Genomic DNA, 18,979 nt, shown 5'->3' with positions numbered 1-18,979 from the left:
AGGAACACCCCACCCCCAAATTGGATTAAACATGGTGTCACTGATTGCAGATATTTGATTGGCATCACACTGATTGCCCTCACCTTAGGTGTTACATACTCCGCTTCGTGACCTGACTCTGAGTGTCTGTGGGCTCCTTGGGGCCTTTTCTTCTCCACGAGTGTGTTTCCTCCGGTGAAGGACGATGGGGATTGCCCCAGGTGGTTGTTGGCCTTTTCCTTTTTTTTTGGACCAAAGTTTTAATTTTAATGTCAAACCATTTTTTTCTGTTTTATTTAGTTATTTTTACTTTTAAGCCTGAAGTCTTATTAAGAGATTTAACAAGTAGTCATTTATATTTTTTCTACCGTTTATTGTTTAAGACAGAATTATTGATTCGTTTGGGGTTTCTTTTGGTCTACAGTAGAACCCCGCCCTTCCCAGTAGGTAACCAGTTGCTTTAGTGCCATTTTGTGTCTGTAGGGACCAGCACCACAAGGTCGGTGGGTTTCTCCCCGTGTGTGGAGATGACAGAGTGTAGAAATAAAGACACAAGACAAAGAGATAAAAGACAGCTGGGCCCGGGGGACAACTACCACCAAGACGCGGAGACCGGTAGTGGCCCTGAATGCCAATCTGTGTGCTGATATTTATTGGATACAAGACAAAGGGGCAGGATAAGGAGTGTGAGCCATCTCCAATGATAGGTAAGGCCACATGGGTCACGTGTCGACTGGACAGGGGGCCCTTCCCTGCCCGGCAGCCAAGGCAGAGAGAGAGAGGAGAAGGAGAGAAACAGCTTACATTATTATTTCTGCTTATCAGAGACTTTTAGTACTTTCACTAATTTGCTACTGCTAACTAAACGGCAGAGCCAGGTGTACAGGATGGAACGTGAAGGCAGACTGGGAGCGTGACCACTGAAGTACAGCATCACAGGGAGACGGTTAGGCCTCTGGATAACTGCGGGCGAGCCTGACTGATGTCAGGCCCTCCACAAGAGGTGGAGGAGTAGAGTCTTCTCTAAACTCCCCCCGGGAAAGGGAGACTCTCTCTCCCATTCTAAGTTGCGGGTGTTTTTACTTGACACTAACGCTACCGCTAGACCACGGTCCGCTTGGCAACAGGCGTCTTCCCAGACGCTGGCGTTACCGCTAGACCAAGGAGCCCTCTGGTGGCCCTGTCTGGGCATAACAGAAGGCTTGCACTCTTGTCTTCTGGTCACATCTCACTATGTTCCCTCAGCTCCTATCTCTGTATGGCCTGGCTTTTCCTAGGTTATGATTATAGAGCGAGGATTATTATAATATTGGAATAAAGAGTAATTGCTACCAACTAATGATTAGTGATATTCATATATAATCATCTAAGATCTATATCTGGTATAACTATTCTTGTTTTATATTTTATTATACTGGAACAGCTCGTGTCCTTGGTCTCTTGCCTTGGCACCTGGGTGGCTTGCCGCCCACAGTATTCCGCTTTTCCATTCATTTCTAATGCTCTGTAGGAACTCTGTGCGTTTTAAAGGGAATAGGGTTTGTCACCACCTTAATGCTGCTTCCTTCTGCGATGAAGTTAACTGCCCTGGGCCCCTTTTGCAGATCTGCTAAAGTTAACTCTCCTGGGGAGGACACATGAGTTTCTTTTTTCTTTCCTTTTCTTTTCGAGACAGGGTCTCACTCTGTTGCCCAGGCTGGAGTGCAGTGGCGTGATCACAGTTTACTGCAACCTCCACCTCCTAGGCTCAAGCAGTCCTCCCACCTTAGCCTCCCCAGTAGCTGGGACTGCAGGCGCATGCCACGACACCCAGCCAATTTCTTTTTCTTTTCTTTTTTTTTTTTTTTGAGACGGAGCTTTGCTCTTGTTGCCCAGGCTGGAGTGCAGTGACGTGATTTTGGCTCTACTGGAGTGCAATGGCGTGATCTCAGCTCCACTGCAACCTCTGCCTCCCTGGTTCAAGTGATTATCCTGCCTCAGCCTCCTGAGTAGCTGGGATTACAGGTGTGCGCCACCACCCCTGGCTAATTTTTGTATTTTTAGTAGAGATGGGGTTTCACCATAGTGGCCAGGGTGGTCTCAAACTCCTGACCTCAGGTGATCCACCCGCCTTGACCTCCCAAAGTGTTGGGATTACAGGCATGAGCCACTGCGCCCGGCCACGCCTGGCTAATTTTTGTATTGTTTTCTAGAGATGGGGTTTATTTATTTATTTATTTATTTTTGACGGGGTCTTGCTCTGTTGCTAGGCTGCAGTGCAATGGTGCGATCTTGGCTCACTGCAACCTCCGCCTCCTGAGTTCAAGTGATTCTCATGCCTCAGCCTCCCGAGTAGCTGGGATTACAGGAATGCGCCACCATGCCCAGCTAATTTTTTAATATTTTTAGTAGAGACGGGGTGCAGGACAGGCTGTTCTTGAACTTCTGACGTCGTGATTCACCTGCCTTGGCCTCCCAAAGTGCTGGGATTACGGGCTTGAGCCACTGCGCCTGGCCAAGATGGGGGTCTTACCATGTTTACCAGGCTGGTCTTGAACTCCTGAACTCAAGCTATTCACCCACCTCCGCCTCCCAAATTGCTGGGATTACAGGCATGAGCCACTGTGCCCAGCCAAATGATTCTTTACTTTCTGGAAATAGGGACTTCTTTCCCCATTGTTCATGCTGAGCCCCTCCCTAAGCGTGCTCCACAGGGACGGTGGCGGAGGGGAGAGGTCCTTGCTGTTATGAGCAGTTGGCAGGTGCCAGCCGTCCTGTCAGCTGGGCAGCGCTTCTGTTTTGTGAGGGCCATGACCGAGTAGGATGGCACGTGCGTGGCTGTCTCCTGTGTGTTAAGTGCCCTGAGAGGGCTTGTCCCCACGGAAGCATGGAGCCGGCTCTCGTGCAGGCCAGCTGGATGGATGTGCTGGAACAAGGGCCGGGAAGGTGGGATGGCCGGAGTTGAAGCTGCAGTGGAGATGACATGGGGGCTGGAGGGAGGGTGGGAGTCATAGCCTGGCAGCTCCAGCTTCCACGTCTCACCCTGCCTGGGGTCTCCACATAGCTGTCTCGTGGGCGTCGCATGGGGCACTCCCCCACGTGGACTCTTCCGCCTCCTGGCCCACCCAAGTGTCCCTTCCGGGAGGTGGCCTTGTGGCTGTTGAGGGAGCGCCTGGTGCCTCCCTCCTGGCATCACTGCCGTCTCCTCCCCCCCCCCCCATAAAGGTGTGGCTAGGATGCCAGTCAGACCTGCCGGCATGGCCTAAAGAGGAGGTGGGCAGGCTTGGCCAGTACTGGTCCCGTCCCCAGCACCTCTCCCACTCTGCTGCTCTGCTTCCGACCATGTTGCCTTTGTAGTTCTTGAGTTCCGTTGGCTCCCTTCTGCCCTGGGCCCTGGCTCTCCTGCTTCCCTGGGCAGCAGCACTTTCCTACCAGGTTTTGCAGCCCCCCACGTTGAGCTCTGTGGCTTCACGTCCTCTCTCTAACGAGGCCATGCCCTCCCATTTCCTTCGTGACTTTTCTTTGCACTGTGGAAGTCCCCAGCTGTTTGTCGTTTGTCTCCAGAGTGTCAGCTGTGGGAGGGAAGGGCCTTGTCTGTTCTCCGTGTGGCAGTGCTAGTCTCGATCATGGAGGCAAGCTGGGGGCCTGGCCTATGAACTGCTGGTGGAGAAATAAGGAGGATCTGGGCTAATTAGCTGGGCATGGTGGAGTGCGCTTGTAGTCCCAGCTACTCAAGAGGCTGAGGCAGGAGAATTGCTTGAACCTGGGAGGCAGAGGTTGCAGTGAGTCAAGATCACACCACTGCATTCCAGCCTGGGTGACAGCACAAGACTCCATCTCAAAAAAAAAAGGAAGACTTGGACTTTTTTTTTTTTTGAGACAGAGTCTTGTTCTGTCGCTCAGGCTGGAGTGCAGTGGCACAATCTTGGCTCACTGCAACCTCTGCCTCCCGGGTTCACGTGATTCTCCGGCCTTAGCCTCCTGAGTAGCTGGGATTACAGGTGCACAGCACCACACCCGGCTAATTTTTTGTGTATTTTTAGTAGCGACAGGGTTTCACTATGTTGGCCAGACTGGTCTCGAACTCCTGACCTCGTGATCCACCCTCCTCGTCCTCCAAAGTGCTGGGATTACAGGCGTGAGCCACTGCGCCTGGCCAGATTAGGGCTTTTGGTTTGGGAGCTCTGTGTGCTCAAGGTGTCCTGCGCTGAGGCCGGGCTGCAAGAGGGGTGGGGAGTGTGAGCACTGCCTGGAACATGAGGCCGAGTCCAACAGGGAAGACTTTCATGGGGCTACACGAGCGGCTGGCTGTGGAAACAGGCCTGTGCACAAGACGCATGGCAGGTGTGGGGGAGGGTGGTCCGAGGGGCTGGGGCCCAGCTGCCGGGGCCCAGCTGCCGGGGCCAGGCCTTGCACGTGGGCACGGTGTCCTGAGGTTAAGGGATGCAGAGTTGGGTCCAGGGAGGAGGGAGGGGCTGAGAAGTGGGCAGGGGCTCCCTGGCGGTGATGGGGACAGGTAAAACTGGGGGGGTGGAGGGGGCAGGCGGGAGGGGATGGGCAGTAGGCCTGGGTGCGACCTGAGAGGTTGTGGTGGGGAACCGGCTGCTGAGGGCCCTGGTCAGGGCAGCGACTTGGTTTCTAGGGTTGGAGAGAGGAGGAACTAGCTGGAAGAGGACAGGACTCAGTACAGAGCTAGCATCTTGGTGTAAGGGTGCGTGAGGTGGGAGGGCCTGGGGAGGTGGGTGTGTGTGGGGTGGGCTGGTGAGGCCTGGGCGAGGTCTCAGTGCTGAGGCCTTGGTTGAGCTGTATTCTTTTGGCAGATTTATCACACGTCCTGATGTCAAGCAAAGCAAGATGGCTGAGTTCCTGGACTGGAGCCTGTGCAACCTGGCCCGTTCCTCCTTCCAGACCATGCAGGGGGTCATCACCATGGATGGGACGCTGCAGGCTCTGGTAAGTGCGGCCCGCAGGGGCTGTGGAGATAGCAGGGAAATGGCGCCTTACATGGGGACCACGGAATGATGTTACCTGTGATTCCATCTTGACGTAATTGGAACCCCGTGGGATTGATTTAGCTGGGCCAGGGTCTTGGGCAGTTTCCTTTTCCCTCTGCTTTGGGTCCTGCCTCAGGCAGGGCTGGTTTCTGCGCTGGTGCTGGTGGATGGGCTTGGAGCCCCACCTGTTGCCAGCAGAGGGCAGTGGTGCCACGCAGCCGGGGCTCCCCGGGGTAGGTTTCTTCGCATCTGGTCTGCTTAGTTCTGTGTGAAGTGCAGAGATTGAACGAGCTCTAATAAAACAAGGTGGGTGAGTTGAAACTTGATTCTGTTCCTTTGCACTGGGCTCGGGTTGGATGTTCCTGACTGCTTCGTTTGGACACAGACCCTGGCCTCTGCCTGCAGGTGCCTGGTTAGTGCCCTGGCTACAGCCCTTTGCCAGCCCTTTCCCTGCCCTTTCGCTCTGGTTGTCTCTTGTGTTACCTTTTCTTGTGCTAACGAGGAGGAAAGGTCAAGTCTCAGAAGAGGGCAAAGCCTCTTTTGGGTCTGCCTCCTGGAGGCCGCAGCTCCCTGGTCAGCCTCCTGGAGGGGGAGCCGGCAGCTGGCTGTGGCCTTTGGCGTGGTGGGTTCAGCGCCTTCTTCTCTCTTTAATTACAGCGGGTGAGGCTTTGAGAGCACTTCTCATCCTTGTCTCACGCTGTGGAGCCCGTGGTCCCTCTGAGGAGTGGGGCACTTTGTTCTTGTTTAAAAAATATATTTTATAGAGACAGGGTCTTGCTATGTAGGTCAGGGTGGTCTTAAACTCCTGGCCTCAAGTGATCCTCCTGCCTTTGTGATCATCCCAAAGTGCTGGGATTACAGGCTTCAGCCGCTGCGCCTGGAAGGACACTTTGGAGTGCATTTTAGGGGAGATGACGAGTGCCACCTCGCTGCGGTGTCCTCCTGTCCGTGGCGTCGTCCTCCTGTCCGCAGCATCGTCTTCCTATCCGCGGCATTGTCTTCCTATCTGCGGCGTCGCCTTCCTGTCTGTGGCGTCGTCCTGTCTGCGGTGGCGTCCTCCTGTCCACTGTGGCGTCCTCCTGTCCGCGGAGGTGTCCTCATGTCCTCAGTGTTGTCTTCCTGTCCATGGCGTCGTCTTCCTGTCTGCGGTGTCGTCTTCCTGTCCGCGGCGGCCTCCTGTCCGCTGCGCCCTCCTGTCTGCGGCGTCGTCTTCCTGTCCGCGGCATGCTCCTGTCTGCGGTGTCATCTTCCTGTCTGTGGTATCATCTTCCTGTCCGCGGTTTTGTCCTGGCCGTGGCAGGTTCTGCCAGGGAGCGGGAGGCTGTCAGCTGGGTGGAGGGGGGCTGTGGGAGTGATAGCCTGGGGTGGGGGCGTACGTTTCTTGAAGGGGAATTGGGAAGTGTCCTCAATGTCTGCTGCTTCCCCGTCATGCTGCCGTGGTCTTCAGGAGGGCAGCCTTTCAAATGAGGAAAAGGTTTCAGACGTGTGAGAGAAAACTGCAGACGTGTTTCCTGGAGCCTGTGCTTTGCCCAGGTGATGTCTGCTTTCTTCAGGCCTCCCCTCTACCTCCACATAAATGTGACAGATTCAGCAGTTTTCAAAAATCAGGATATAATTCACATACCACAAGTAATTCATCCTTCTAAGGTAAACAATTCTGTAGTTTTCTATGCGGTCATCACCATTATCTAACTTCAGGACACTGTCATCATCGTGAGAGAAACCTTGATTGCACTGAGCAGTCCGTCCCTCACCTTCCCCAGCCCCTGCAGCCGTGGATCCATGTGCTGTACCTGTGGACTTGCTGGTTGCGGACATCTTACCTCACCAGAGTCGTACACGACACAGCCTTTTGCGTCTGGCCTTCACTGAGCCCGATGTGTCCAAGGTTCATCCGCGCTGTGGTGTTGTCAGTGCCTCGTTCCTTTTATGGCTGAACCATAAGCCAACGTGTGGGTATTTTCCATAAGCCAGTGTGTGGGTATTTTCCATAAGCCAGCGTGTGGGTATTTTCTGCTCTTACAAATTACGCTGTGAAGAACTTTCATGTGCAAGTTTTTGTTTAAACTTAATGCTTTCAGGCCGGGCGCGGTGGCTCATGCCTATAATCCCAGCACTTTGGGAGGCCGAGGCAGGCAGATTACTTGAGGTCGGGAGTTTGAGACCAGCCTGGCCAACATGGTGAAACCCCATCTCTACTAAAAATGCAAAAAATAGCCAGGCATAGTGGCGTGGGCCTGTGATCCCAGCTACTCCGGAGGCTGAGGCAGGAGAATTGCTTGAACCTGGGAGGCGGAGGTTGAGTGAGCCGAGATCATGCCACTGCACCCCAGCCTAGGTGACAGAGCAAGACTCTGCCAGATAAAAAAAAAAACAAAAAATAAACCCAACTTAATACTTTCAGTACCCTTGGGTACACAACACTAGTTTTTAATAAAATTTTAAACAAAATTTGGAATGTTTTCATCTTTCTGAAGTCTTTCTAAAAAGATTTTTCTGGTGGCATACCTGTCGTACTGATGGAATAGAGGACCTCCTCCTGCCAGGCATTTTTGGGCATTGCAGGTACAGATGTGCCGTCTGTGTCCCCAGGTGCCCCTCGTTCCGGCCGTGCTGGGGCAGCGTCCTCAATGCCTAAAGAGGATTCATTGCTATGGTGGAGGTCAGGGCAGGCTGAAGCTGGCCTTGAAGGGTACGGGGGTGGAGGGGTAGGGCAGGGAGGACTCAGGTCTCAGATGTACCCTCTGTGCCATTGGTCCATGGATCCTCAGGGAATGTGCGTTTTATGTTTTAGGCAATTCTGGTAAAGGTGGTGGATTTAGGTGCAATTGGATTCTTCATTTTTTGCCTTGAGTCTCACTGAGGAAACATGAAGAAGGGGAAGATGGCAGTGGCCAGGGTGGGGGTCCTGGGAATTCTGGTAGCTTCACCTTAATATTTGTGATGCTGGGTGTACAGACAGCCTCCCACATGACCAAGGACACGCTCTTAGGTCCCTAAGACCCCAGAAGAATGGGCCACTACTGCCAAGAAGTATGACATGCATGTGGAAGACCATGAGCCTTACCCGGCTGGTGGCATGGGGTGTGGCAACTGCCGCAGCTCCCCGAACCATTGCAGCGGGAGGGGGTTCATGCTGTGACTAAGACCACTGGATCCCACCCATCGCAGCGGGAGGGGGTTCATGGTGTGTGACTGAGACCACTGGATCCCACCCATCGCAGTGGTGGGAGGGGGTTCATGGTGTGTGACTGGGACCACTGGATCCCACCCATCGCAGCGGGAGGGGGGTCCATGCTGTGTGACTGGGACCACTGGATCCCACCCATCGCAGCGGGAGGGGGTCCATGCTGTGTGACTGGGACCACCGGATCCCACCCATTGCAGCGGGACGGGGTTCATGGTGTGTGACTGGGACCACTGGATCCCACCCATCGCAGCGGGAGGGGGGTCCATGCTGTGTGACTGAGACCACTGGATCCCACCCATTGCAGCGGGACGGGGTTCATGGTGTGTGACTGGGACCACTGGATCCCACCCATCGCAGCGGGAGGGGGGTCCATGCTGTGTGACTGAGACCACTGGATCTCACCCATCGCAGTGGTGGGAGGGGGTTCATGGTGTGTGACTGGGACCACTGGATCCCACCCATCGCAGCGGGAGGGGGTCCATGCTGTGTGACTGGGACCACCGGATCCCACCCATTGCAGCGGGACGGGGTTCATGGTGTGTGACTGGGACCACTGGATCCCACCCATCGCAGCGGGAGGGGGGTCCATGCTGTGTGACTGAGACCACCGGATCCCACCCATTGCAGCGGGACGGGGTTCATGGTGTGTGACTGGGACCACTGGATCCCACCCATCGCAGCGGGAGGAGGTCCATGCTGTGACTGGGACCACTGGATCCCACCCATTGCAGCGGGACGAGGTTCATGGTGTGTGACTGGGACCACTGGATCCCACCCATCGCAGCGGGAGGGGGGTCCATGCTGTGTGACTGAGACCACTGGATCTCACCCATCGCAGTGGTGGGAGGGGGTTCATGGTGTGTGACTGGGACCACTGGATCCCACCCATCGCAGCGGGAGGGGGTCCATGCTGTGTGACTGGGACCACCGGATCCCACCCATTGCAGCGGGACGGGGTTCATGGTGTGTGACTGGGACCACTGGATCCCACCCATCGCAGCGGGAGGGGGGTCCATGCTGTGTGACTGAGACCACTGGATCCCACCCATTGCAGCGGGACGGGGTTCATGGTGTGTGACTGGGACCACTGGATCCCACCCATCGCAGCGGGAGGAGGTCCATGCTGTGACTGGGACCACTGGATCCCACCCATCGCAGCGGGAGGGGGGTCCATGCTGTGTGACTGAGACCACTGGATCCCACCCATTGCAGCGGGACGGGGTTCATGGTGTGTGACTGGGACCACTGGATCCCACCCATCGCAGCGGGAGGGGGTCCATGCTGTGACTGGGACCACTGGATCCCACCCATTGCAGCGGGAGGGGGGTCCATGCTGTGTGACTGGGACCACCTGGCCTGAGGTTGGACTGGTGAAATGACAATGCTGGCACCTACATGTGTGTCAGGATCCATGTGGATACGTCCCGCACACCTGCTTCTTGGAATATTGTGTAAGCAGCTCTTCAGCTTCACGGCCTTCATGATCGTGTTCTGGGTGGGGAAGAATTACCCAGCCTACCAGCCCGTGGGGCCAAAGCAGTGTCCTTATAATCATCTGCACCTGGAACCAGCTGGCGATCCCACCATAGAACCTGTGGCTCACAGGATCTGAGGTGGCTTCGTGGGCTTCTCTGCCCTCTAGGATTCCCTCATCCCTAGAAATTTAACCTTAATGAAATCCCTAATAAAACTCAGTGCTGTGGGGAAAAAACATCTCAGGTCAGGGGAGCACATGGGAGGTCTAACAGGATGTGACCAGAGCTGGTTGTCTCCAGTGGCTCTGCCCCGAGTGTGGTGCCTCTGCAGGGGAGGCCGTTAGCCCTGCCCCGAGTGTGGGTGCTGCTTTGGGAGGGGAGGCACATTTGATCTCTGTCCGGTCTCTTAACGGGCTTCTAGGGGTCTCCTGCAGCTCTCGTCAGCCTGGCCTGGGAGCCTCCCCTCCTCTCCCGTCCCCACCCCATGCTGTTGGGTCAGCAGGATATCCCAGCCTTGGGGCTGGAGCCAGCTGTGGCTGCACAGGGACTTGTAGGTAGGTGAGGCGTGCCACCTTCTGGCCAGGCTGGCTGTGGGAGAGGCAGCCTCCTGGTGAGGGGCTGTGGGCCACTGCGTTCAGGCTGCCTTGGAGGGCTCCACGGTGTCCCCTGGGTGCAGGGCTCCGAGTCCTTCTCGGCTTGGGAGGGTCTTGTGGCTACATGTATCTAGTTCTGCAGTTTCTTTGTCGTGGGTTCGGTACTTTTTTTTTTTTTTTTGTGATGATCTTGTTGGTTTTCTCTAGATTGTTCCCAAGTTTTCTGTTCTTCCATCCCAAATGGGAGGCATGTGTTACACAGCCTGCATTTGGAATACCCAGAGGGTGGGTGGGCGGGCCAGCTCGCTGCCCCATTCCCCTCCTAGCTGCTGGGACAGGTGGGAATTCCTGTAGCAAAGTCAAACCAGCCAGGAGTGGGGAAGTGCTTTTTATTTTGACATCTCCAAGTTCCACGTTGAGGTGGAGAGACATTTGTTTTTCCCCTTCCTCCCGAGGTGTAAAAAGGTCTTCTCAAAGGCTTAGGAGAGCCGAGCCCTGTGCCACCCCCCGGCATATGCTGGCAAAGAGTGAGGCGTGCTGTCCTGCCGTTTAGGGCAGAGCACCCAGGCAGTTTGGCAGCAGCACCTCAGAACTATTCAGAGATTTGCCCTCAGCAAGAGTGAGCAATTGTCTGACGCAGCCGGCTGAAATCCCTGGGAAGGGAATGAATGAAACTGCCGTGAAGCAACGCCTGGCGGGGCCGGGCTTCTGGCAGCTCCTGGGGCCAGCATGTCCCTTCCAGAGCGTCTGAAGCCCTGGGCGGCTGCTGGAGCATCTCGAGTCTTTCCAGAGCCATGCGTGTTGTTTCCTTCTGTCTCTTGGAAGGGTCCGTTTGGTCTGATCCAGGTTGCCTCAGCAGGAGGAAGTCGTGCTGGGTGCTGAGCGGGCGGGAGGTTTCACCTTGGGCTTGGCAGAGCTGCAGGCAGAGGCCGGGCGCCTGCCGTACATGATGAAACTTGCAGGTGGATTCTGCTTAGGGTTTCATCTGTTTCCTTTGATGCACTTGGCTTCATTGTCATCCACCTGTTCATTACTGTGGGCGAAACAGGTGAACTCTCAACAAGTACCATCGAAACCAGGATTTGATCTTCATTTCCCTCGAAGCGTAGTTCCCTTGCAGTGAGGGTTTTTAACTCCTGTGGGAGGGAAGCAAGTGTTTGGCAATGTAATTTCCCTGGAAGGCCCCTGTACTTCAGCTTTAAAAACACCCTTTGGTTTAGTCCCAATTTAAGCATTAAGATTAATGCAAATTGAGGAAATTCAAGGAAGGAGAAAAACACATTAAAAATGGAAAATGGGCTGGGCACAGTGGCTCATGCCGGTAATCCCAGCGCTTTGGGAGGCCGAGGCAGGTGGATCACTTGAGGCCAGGAGTTCGATACCAGCCTGGCCAACGTGGTGAAACCCCGTCTCTACTAAAAATACAAAAAATTAGTTGGGCGTGGTGGTGCGCGCCTGTAATCCCAGCTACTTGGGAGTCTGAGGCAGGAGAATCGCTTGAACCCGGGAGGTGGAGGTTGCAGTGAGCCGACATGGCGCCGCTGCACTCCAGCCTGGGCAACAGAGCAAGACTCCATCTAAAAAAAAATTTACAAAAAGGAAAATGGCTGTCATTTCATGTGTGACTCTGCTTGCTGATTGATAGTTGTGCTCTCTTGGTTTCTAGTGCTCTGATTGGAAGATTGTCGACTGTGTGGAGTGGGTTTCTCCCTGTGTGTTCTCACAATGGCTGGGAGGCGGCGGCGGGGCTGGGGGACTCGGACTGCGAGACAGGGCCGTTGACTATAAAAGTGGTAATAGGATGCTCTTCCCCTTATTGGCTGTTAGGCTCGAGTCTCCCCTTTGCAGTGCGGTTTCTTTTTATTTTTATCATTGACAAAAGCACAACTCTTGTTAAAGGATAAAATAGTCACACACAACAGCATTAAAAACCAAGAAAGCCAAAGAACGCTGGCACCGTCAGCCTCACCCCCAGCTCCCGCTTGGCCCTTGTGAAGAGAGGTGCTGAAGCCACTCTGCTTTTTTATAGTTAATAAAAGCAGCCAGGTCCCCAAGTAGGAGTGGTTGTGGCCAAGAGTGTGTGGGCCGGGAACCAGGGCTTGAGCTGCTGTGAGCTGTGCCCAGGCCCTTTGCTGACTCCGTCTCTCCTGTGACCCGAGGCCAGGGTGAGCACCAGCGCCCACCCCACCTGGGAGAGAAGCAGCAGACCTCTCACCGCAGAGGCTGGTGTGAGGCTAATTAGCACAGTCAGTCTTTGAAGATGAAAGAAGACAGCTGATTATCTAAAACATTTCACATTTAGGCTTTGATTTCTCTTCATATTTGGGGAACAGCACCCTACTGTTTCATTTAGGGTTCAGTGTGGCCAGAGGAAGATGACCCACGTGGTCCTTTTTAGTTGTAGTGCTCTCCTGGGGCAAGGTTTTGGATGGAGAAAATAGGGCAAGAGCAGTTTGAATGTGGTTACTTTCCAGAGATCATGCTCCTGTAGCATTTGGGTGAAACGAGGTACCCCAGGCCACGCTGGTTCAGTCTCCTCGTGCCGTTAAGGAAAGACCTGGAGCAGCCAGCTCTTAACACTCATTTCCCATCACTCAGCATTTTATGTGGGGCGGGCACAGTGCCGTGAGTCTTACAGAAACCTGCATGGTGAGCCGCACGCCTTTGAGTCCCCATCAGCCCTGGCCCATCCCTGCTGAGGTGGCGCGACCTGCTCGCAGACGTGTGCTCACAGGCAGCCCGTCGCGGGGTCATGTGCTAGACGGGGAGGGGGCTTGGCGGGTCACCACCCTCACCCCCCTCAGTTCTTAGATGAGGAACAGACAGGCAGAGAGCTGGGCTGGGCTGGTGCTGAGTGGGCTAGAGCTGGGTCTCAGTGGCCCATGCCCCAGTCGTCCTGGCCTGTGGCCCCTGTGCAGGTTGGGGTGCTCCTGCCCCCTCACCTGCCCCGCCCTCACCTGGCTCACAGACCTGTGATGCCTCACTGCCCACGCAGTCACCTTAGAGGCACCTTCCCTCTAAGGCAGATGTCCCTCAGGCTTTGGCCCTGGCTGTTGATATCTCAGCTCTGATTCACCCTTGACCTTTATTACCTGATTTCTGTCCTTGGTTCTCGAGCCCTCCTTCTGTGGACCCGTTGGGTACACGTATGACACTTCAGAACCCGCAAGTCCCAGGTCACACCTGTTGTACCATCACTTTCCCCTCCTGGCCTGTTTACCCGGGAGCCCAGCAACAAACGGGAGCTTCTGTGCTGCTGTCCGTGCATACGGCCCAGGAGCCGGGCTCATCCCCGAGACGCCGTGTTCCCTCCCGCTGTCCACTCACACCTGCCTGTGTGGATGTGGCTCTAACATGTCTCCTTTCCTGGTTCATTGCTCATCTGTTCTCATGTGGCTGCGCCGCCACCCTGTCCTGGGGGTCCTCGTCCCAGCACGTGGCTCTGTGCTTCACGTCATCCTGAGTCTGTCCCGCTCTGACGCCTGGTCCAGGTGGGAGCCATTTCCTTCTGTGAAGTGTTCCCTCTGGAGGCCCTGGGCTCCCCGACTACGCCCCTGCCTCTCCTGTGTCTGTCGGCTGCAGTAAAGGTGCTGGTGGACGGTGTGAGCCATCCATTCATAGAGTGCCAGACTCTGTCCCATGCTGCCTCTGTGCCCTTGATCCTGGCAGCACACCTGCTGTCCTGTGGCCTGCGTAAAGGATGGCCTCGGAAGCCTGTGGCCTGGGTAAAGGGTGGCCTCGGAAGCCTGTGGCCTGGGTAAAGGGTGGCCTCATCTTGGCCTCGGAAGCAGGAGGGCTCAGGCTGTGGCCCACGCCTGAGGCTCCCCATCCCCCCGTGTGTCCTCGTGTCTTTGCTTGGCTCGCCGGCCTCCATGGGCTCCCCAGGCGGCAGGTGGCTCTCAGCCATGCTCTCCGTCCTCACGCTTGTTTCTGCCCTGGCACAGCTGCTCAGTGGCCAGCCCGTGGGACCCCTGTGCACCCTGCCGCCCCCAGCGTATGTCAGCAGCGCCGTCCGGGGGAGATGTGGCGTCAGCACAGCCTTGTCCTTGTCTCTGCCCGTTCTTCCTTCCTTGCCTCTGTGTGTCTCCTTATTTGTCTTCCACATGGTGTCCACAGTGGATAACCACATCCACTGGCCTCTTGGTTGGTGGATCCTCCTCCTGCTGGGCTCAGAGCTGTGCCACCCCCACCTGCACTGCAGAGAAGCTCAGACCCCTCTCTGACTTCAGATGCTGGAGCCTGAGCCCCCTGCTTCCCAGGCCAATGCCCCTTCAGGTCCCTGCAAAGCCGCTGCTCTTTGTGGTCTCCCTGCCGCCGTTGCCCTCCCTTTGCCGCTGAGCCCGTGGGCTGCTTGGTGGCTTGGGAGCTGCATACGATTCTATTTTGTCTGGTTTGTTTTCAGGCTTTCTGTGGCAGGAATTGTGTCTCTTGCATCTTTTTTTTTTTTTTTTTTTTGAGACGGAGTCTCGCTCTGTCGCCCTGGCTGGAGTGCAGCGGCGCGATCTCGGCTCACTGCAAGCTCTGCCTCCCGGGTTCACGCCATTCTCCTGGCTCAGCCTCCTGAGTAGCTGGGACTACAGGCACCCTCCACCACGCCTGGCTAATTTTTTTGTATTTTAGTAGAGATGGGGTTTCACCGTGTTAGCCAGGATGGTCTCGATCTCCTGACCTTGTGATCTGCCTGCCTCGGCCTCCCAAAGTGCTGGGATTACAGGCGTGAACCACTGTGCCCGGCCATGGATCATTAACCTCTTTTCTAGCATCTTACCTCTGTGGTGGTTCACTTTTGCGAGCTTTTGCTGGGCCTTGGAAGGTGCGTGGGCTCGCTGCTCCTCTCTTCTGTGGGAACTGTTGCCTTTGGGCAGGGGGCACACCCCAGAGGTGGTCACACACACCTGAACGGGAGCGCAGTCATTGGTCCCTGTCATGCAAAGATGGGCTGTGCAGAATGAGCTCGGAATAGCAGCCAGAAGGCTCAGTGATGGGGGAGTTGTTTAAGCTGGAATACTGTAATGCTGCTGGCTGTTTATGGCTGTGAGGTCACTACGTGGGCTGCTGAGAACATTTTAAAATGCTGAGTGAGTCATGAAACAGTCATGCGTCCCCTAACAATGGGGGTAGTCCTGAGAACTGCGTCGTTGGGCAGTGTCGTTGTGTGAACACCGTAGCGTGCACTTAAACATAGGTGGTGTGGCCTGCTGCTCCCAGGCCGGGTGGTGCGGCCCGCTGCACTCCCAGGCCGGGTGGTGCGGCCCGCTGCTCCCAGGCTGCAAACCTGTACAGCACCTGACTGTGCTGAATACTGCAGGGAACTGTAACACAGTGGTGTTTGCACATCTAAGCATAGAAAAGGTACAGTAAAAATATATCATCAGCTGGGCACGGTGGATCACGCCTGTAATCCCAGCACTTTGGGAGGCCGAGGCGGGTGGATCACGAGGTCAAGAGATCGAGACCATCCTGGCTAAAATGGTGAAACCCCATCTCTACTAAAAATACAAAAATTAGCCGGGCGTGGTGGCGGGCACCTGTAGTCCCAGCGACTCGGGAAGCCGAGGCAGGAGAATCGCTCGAACCCAGGAGGCAGAGGTTGCAGTGAGCCGAGATTGTGCCACTGCATTCCAGCCTGGGTGACAGAGCGAGACTCCGTCTCCAAAAAAAAAAAAAAAAAAAAATTATATGTATATACACACGTGTATACACGCGTGCGCACACACACACATATGTGTATATATATGTATATATAAAATCCTTTTATGGGCTCACTATCAATATGTGGTTCCTCATTGACCAGAATGTTCTACGATGTAGGACTCTAGTGCGATACACTGTCATGAACAGATTGATAAATTAGGTGAAGGATGATGCCTGTGAATGACAGACGTAGGAAGCCACAATCATTTTGTGTTTTCCACACTCTCTTTGAGAGCTCTGTTGCCTTGGTTTATGGATGAGGACATGGACCCAGGTCAGGGGCTGCCAGGTCGGTGCTGGGGTGTGGAGCTGGGCCTTGCATGGCCCCCACCTGTGAAGGTAATTAGTGTTTACCTTACAGTCCAAGGTTTGGTGAAAAATAACACTTCATTCTGGAAAGATAAAGGCTAGATGTGATTATTTCGATTATTGAAGCATTTTTGTGTGAAATTACCTTTTTTTTTTGGCGGCAGTGGCACGATCTCAGCTCACTGCAACCTCCACCTCCCGGGCTGAAGTCATCCTCCCCCCTCAGCCTCCTGAGTAGCTGGGATTACAGGTGGACGCCACCACACCTGGCTAATTTTTGTACTTTTAGTAGAGATGAGGTCTTGCCGTGTTGTCCAGGCTGGTCTTGGACTCTTAGGCTCAAGCAGCCCTCCTGCCTTGGCCTCCCAAAGCGCTAGGATTCTAGGTGTGAGCCACTACACCCAGCCTGAAATTAGTTTTCATTTTGATATTTGTTTTCTTAAAATTCTTTATAATTTGTCAGAAATTTATTTTGTCAGAAACAGTACATTTTTTCACTCTGGGGTTCTGATTCTAATCAGTCATTTACCAATCCAGCAATGAAAGTTTTCACTTCTGTCAATGGCTTTTTTCCTCTGAATGTGTGGTGGTCCTGAGGGGAGTGCATTGTGCTTGCTCCTGGGGGAGGCAGTGGTCTGGCCTGGCCCCACCTGCGCCCCCTAGGCCCCGCCTTGAGGACAAGCTCTCTTCTGTTTCTGAGCGCTGTTCCGTCCTGTCTAGGGCAACCGCTGCTCTTTCTAGGGGTGGTAGTGGGGCTCTTTAAGATGTCCCTCGCTTTGGTTTTTGCAGGCCAGCAAATGCACTGGACGTTGTGGTTTTTCTGGCCTCCAGTAGTGGTGTGGTGGGAAGGCTCTTTTCCTGCCCTGCTGCTGAGGGGAGCCTCGAGCGTACCAGAGTTCCTCAGTGAAGCCTTTGCCCGTCCTGCAGGGTGCAGCCCAGCATGGGTTTCACTGCCCTCCAGGAAAGGCCTGGCCCTGGTGGGCTCGCTGCAGCACAGGCACGGACCTGGGGCTGTGCTGTCAAGGCATTCCAGCCTGGAAAGGGTTATTTTGGTGTTAAAGATCCTCTTCCGTGCCTGTCCTGTGGCCCCTCGGTGTGGCATGCCCAAGAGTGGCTTTGAACATGGCTGCCCTCCGTGTGCTGAGCCTGCGGGGGCACGGCTGCCCTCCGTGTGCTGAGCCTGCGGGGGCACGGCTGCCCTCCGTGTGCTGAGCCTGCGGGGGCATGGATGCAATTGGTTGCTTCCCAAGATACCATTTCTTGGTGTTGGAGCAGGACTTGGGATGACAGAAAGGGGAACAGACTCGCCCTCCTCATCTGCAGAGTCGGCATGGTTATGTGGGGCCACAGGGTGACCCGCTGGCCTGGAGCTAGCGTGGTCTCAGCCATCTGCCTCAGTGCCGGCCGGCACTCACAGCTTCTCAGAAGCCTGTGTTACCAGCCAGAGCCAAGCCTGAACTGGTGTGGTGTGGGGGCCCTTCTCCCAGGGCCTCGGGTGGAGTTGCTTTTCTTGGCCTAGATTTGGCAGTGCCTTAAGGGAGCCTCAAACCAGCATCTCCTGCTTGGCAGCGGGTGAGCTTGCTCCCGAGTAGCTCGACAGCCTGTGATTTACTGGGCTTGGAGAACATGCCCCGGGGAGGGGAAGCTGGCTCGCACATTGCAGAGAAGCCAGCTTGGGTGGGTAGCCATCGAAAGGTGGGGCGGGTTAGGATGATTGCTGAGAAACTCCTTTTGTTTGCAGCTTGTGCTGTGCTGGTTTCTAGAACAACAAAAACAGACCTGCAGTCATTCCTCATTTACCATGCAGGGCTGTTTTCCTCTAATCTCTGGTGTCATCACCTCTGTCTAGTGTATGCTTTTCAGCAGGTGGTTTTAATTTGGTTCCCATTATGCTTCCATGAAAGTGGGCTGTGCCCCCCATTTTATGGCCTAGCGTATGAGCACTCGAGACCATTGATGACTAGAGTGCGCTCTCTCTGGCCGCGTCCTCCTGCTGACAGGTTCCGCGTCCCGCCGCCACGCTGAGCACTGGCCACTGCACACTGCACACTTTCTCAGGTGAAGATGGCCTTACTTTTCAGTGAAATAAATGGAAACAAAGCCCTGTCTTCATTGACTCGTTCCTTCCCTGTCATCTCTTTTGCCCTCCTGCGCCCATGCCTGGGAAAGTGGATAACTTTTGGGGCTTTTCTCTGTGTGTGCTGAATGCCCAGGAGGCTGCCTGTGTAATTCAGCTGGAAACTGTCCCCAGGGCAGAGAGAAGTATGAGGAGAAAAAGACCCTTCGCCCTGTAAATGTATGGGGTGCTGGTTTCTCCCTTACCGCAGATGGTGGCGGGCCCTGGCCTTGGTGCTGTCTCCTGTGTGTAGCTGGGGACAGTGGAAGCTGGGCTGGGCCTTTCCAGGTGTGGGGCATCCAGGCCAGTTACAAGAGATGATGCATGCTTTCCGGAGAACTCATCACCACTTGTATCTTAGTCTGCTGTAGAGAATGTTGTACTACGTTTCATAGGAATTTAGTGACTAAAGAACGTTCATGTGTGAGGGCACTCTAGGAATTTCACAGTGTCTTGGATTCTTTTTATTTAGTGAGAGTGAGAGAAACCAGACGACGTGTTAGCCTGTTGCCAAGTAAGACTGGGGGACACGTTAGCCCCTTGTTGAGAGAGACTGGGGGACACGTCAGCCTGTTGCCGAGAGAGACCAGGGGACATGTTAGCCCGTTGTTGAGAGAGACCGGGGGACACGATAGCCTGTTGTTGAGAGA

General features: G+C 54.9%; 1 protein-coding gene across 6 annotated transcripts in view; it reads left to right on the top strand.

The window, feature by feature from the left end:
- Nucleotides 1-18,979, top strand: part of TBCD (tubulin folding cofactor D) — a 197,583-nt gene that overhangs the window by 24,339 nt on the left and 154,265 nt on the right. For all 6 annotated transcript variants that reach the window (XM_019026377.4, XM_019026376.4, XM_063705981.1 and 3 more), the window contains exon 7: nt 4,779-4,911. In XM_019026377.4, coding sequence (XP_018881922.3) covers nt 4,779-4,911 — 133 coding nt within the window. The remainder of the gene's footprint in view (nt 1-4,778; nt 4,912-18,979) is intronic.

Source organism: Gorilla gorilla, chromosome 4 (genome assembly GCF_029281585.2).
Source record: "Gorilla gorilla gorilla isolate KB3781 chromosome 4, NHGRI_mGorGor1-v2.1_pri, whole genome shotgun sequence".
NCBI lineage: Eukaryota > Metazoa > Chordata > Mammalia > Primates > Hominidae > Gorilla > Gorilla gorilla.
The sequence above is the reverse complement of the archived record's forward strand: the minus strand, read 5'-3'. Positions and strand labels throughout refer to the sequence as shown.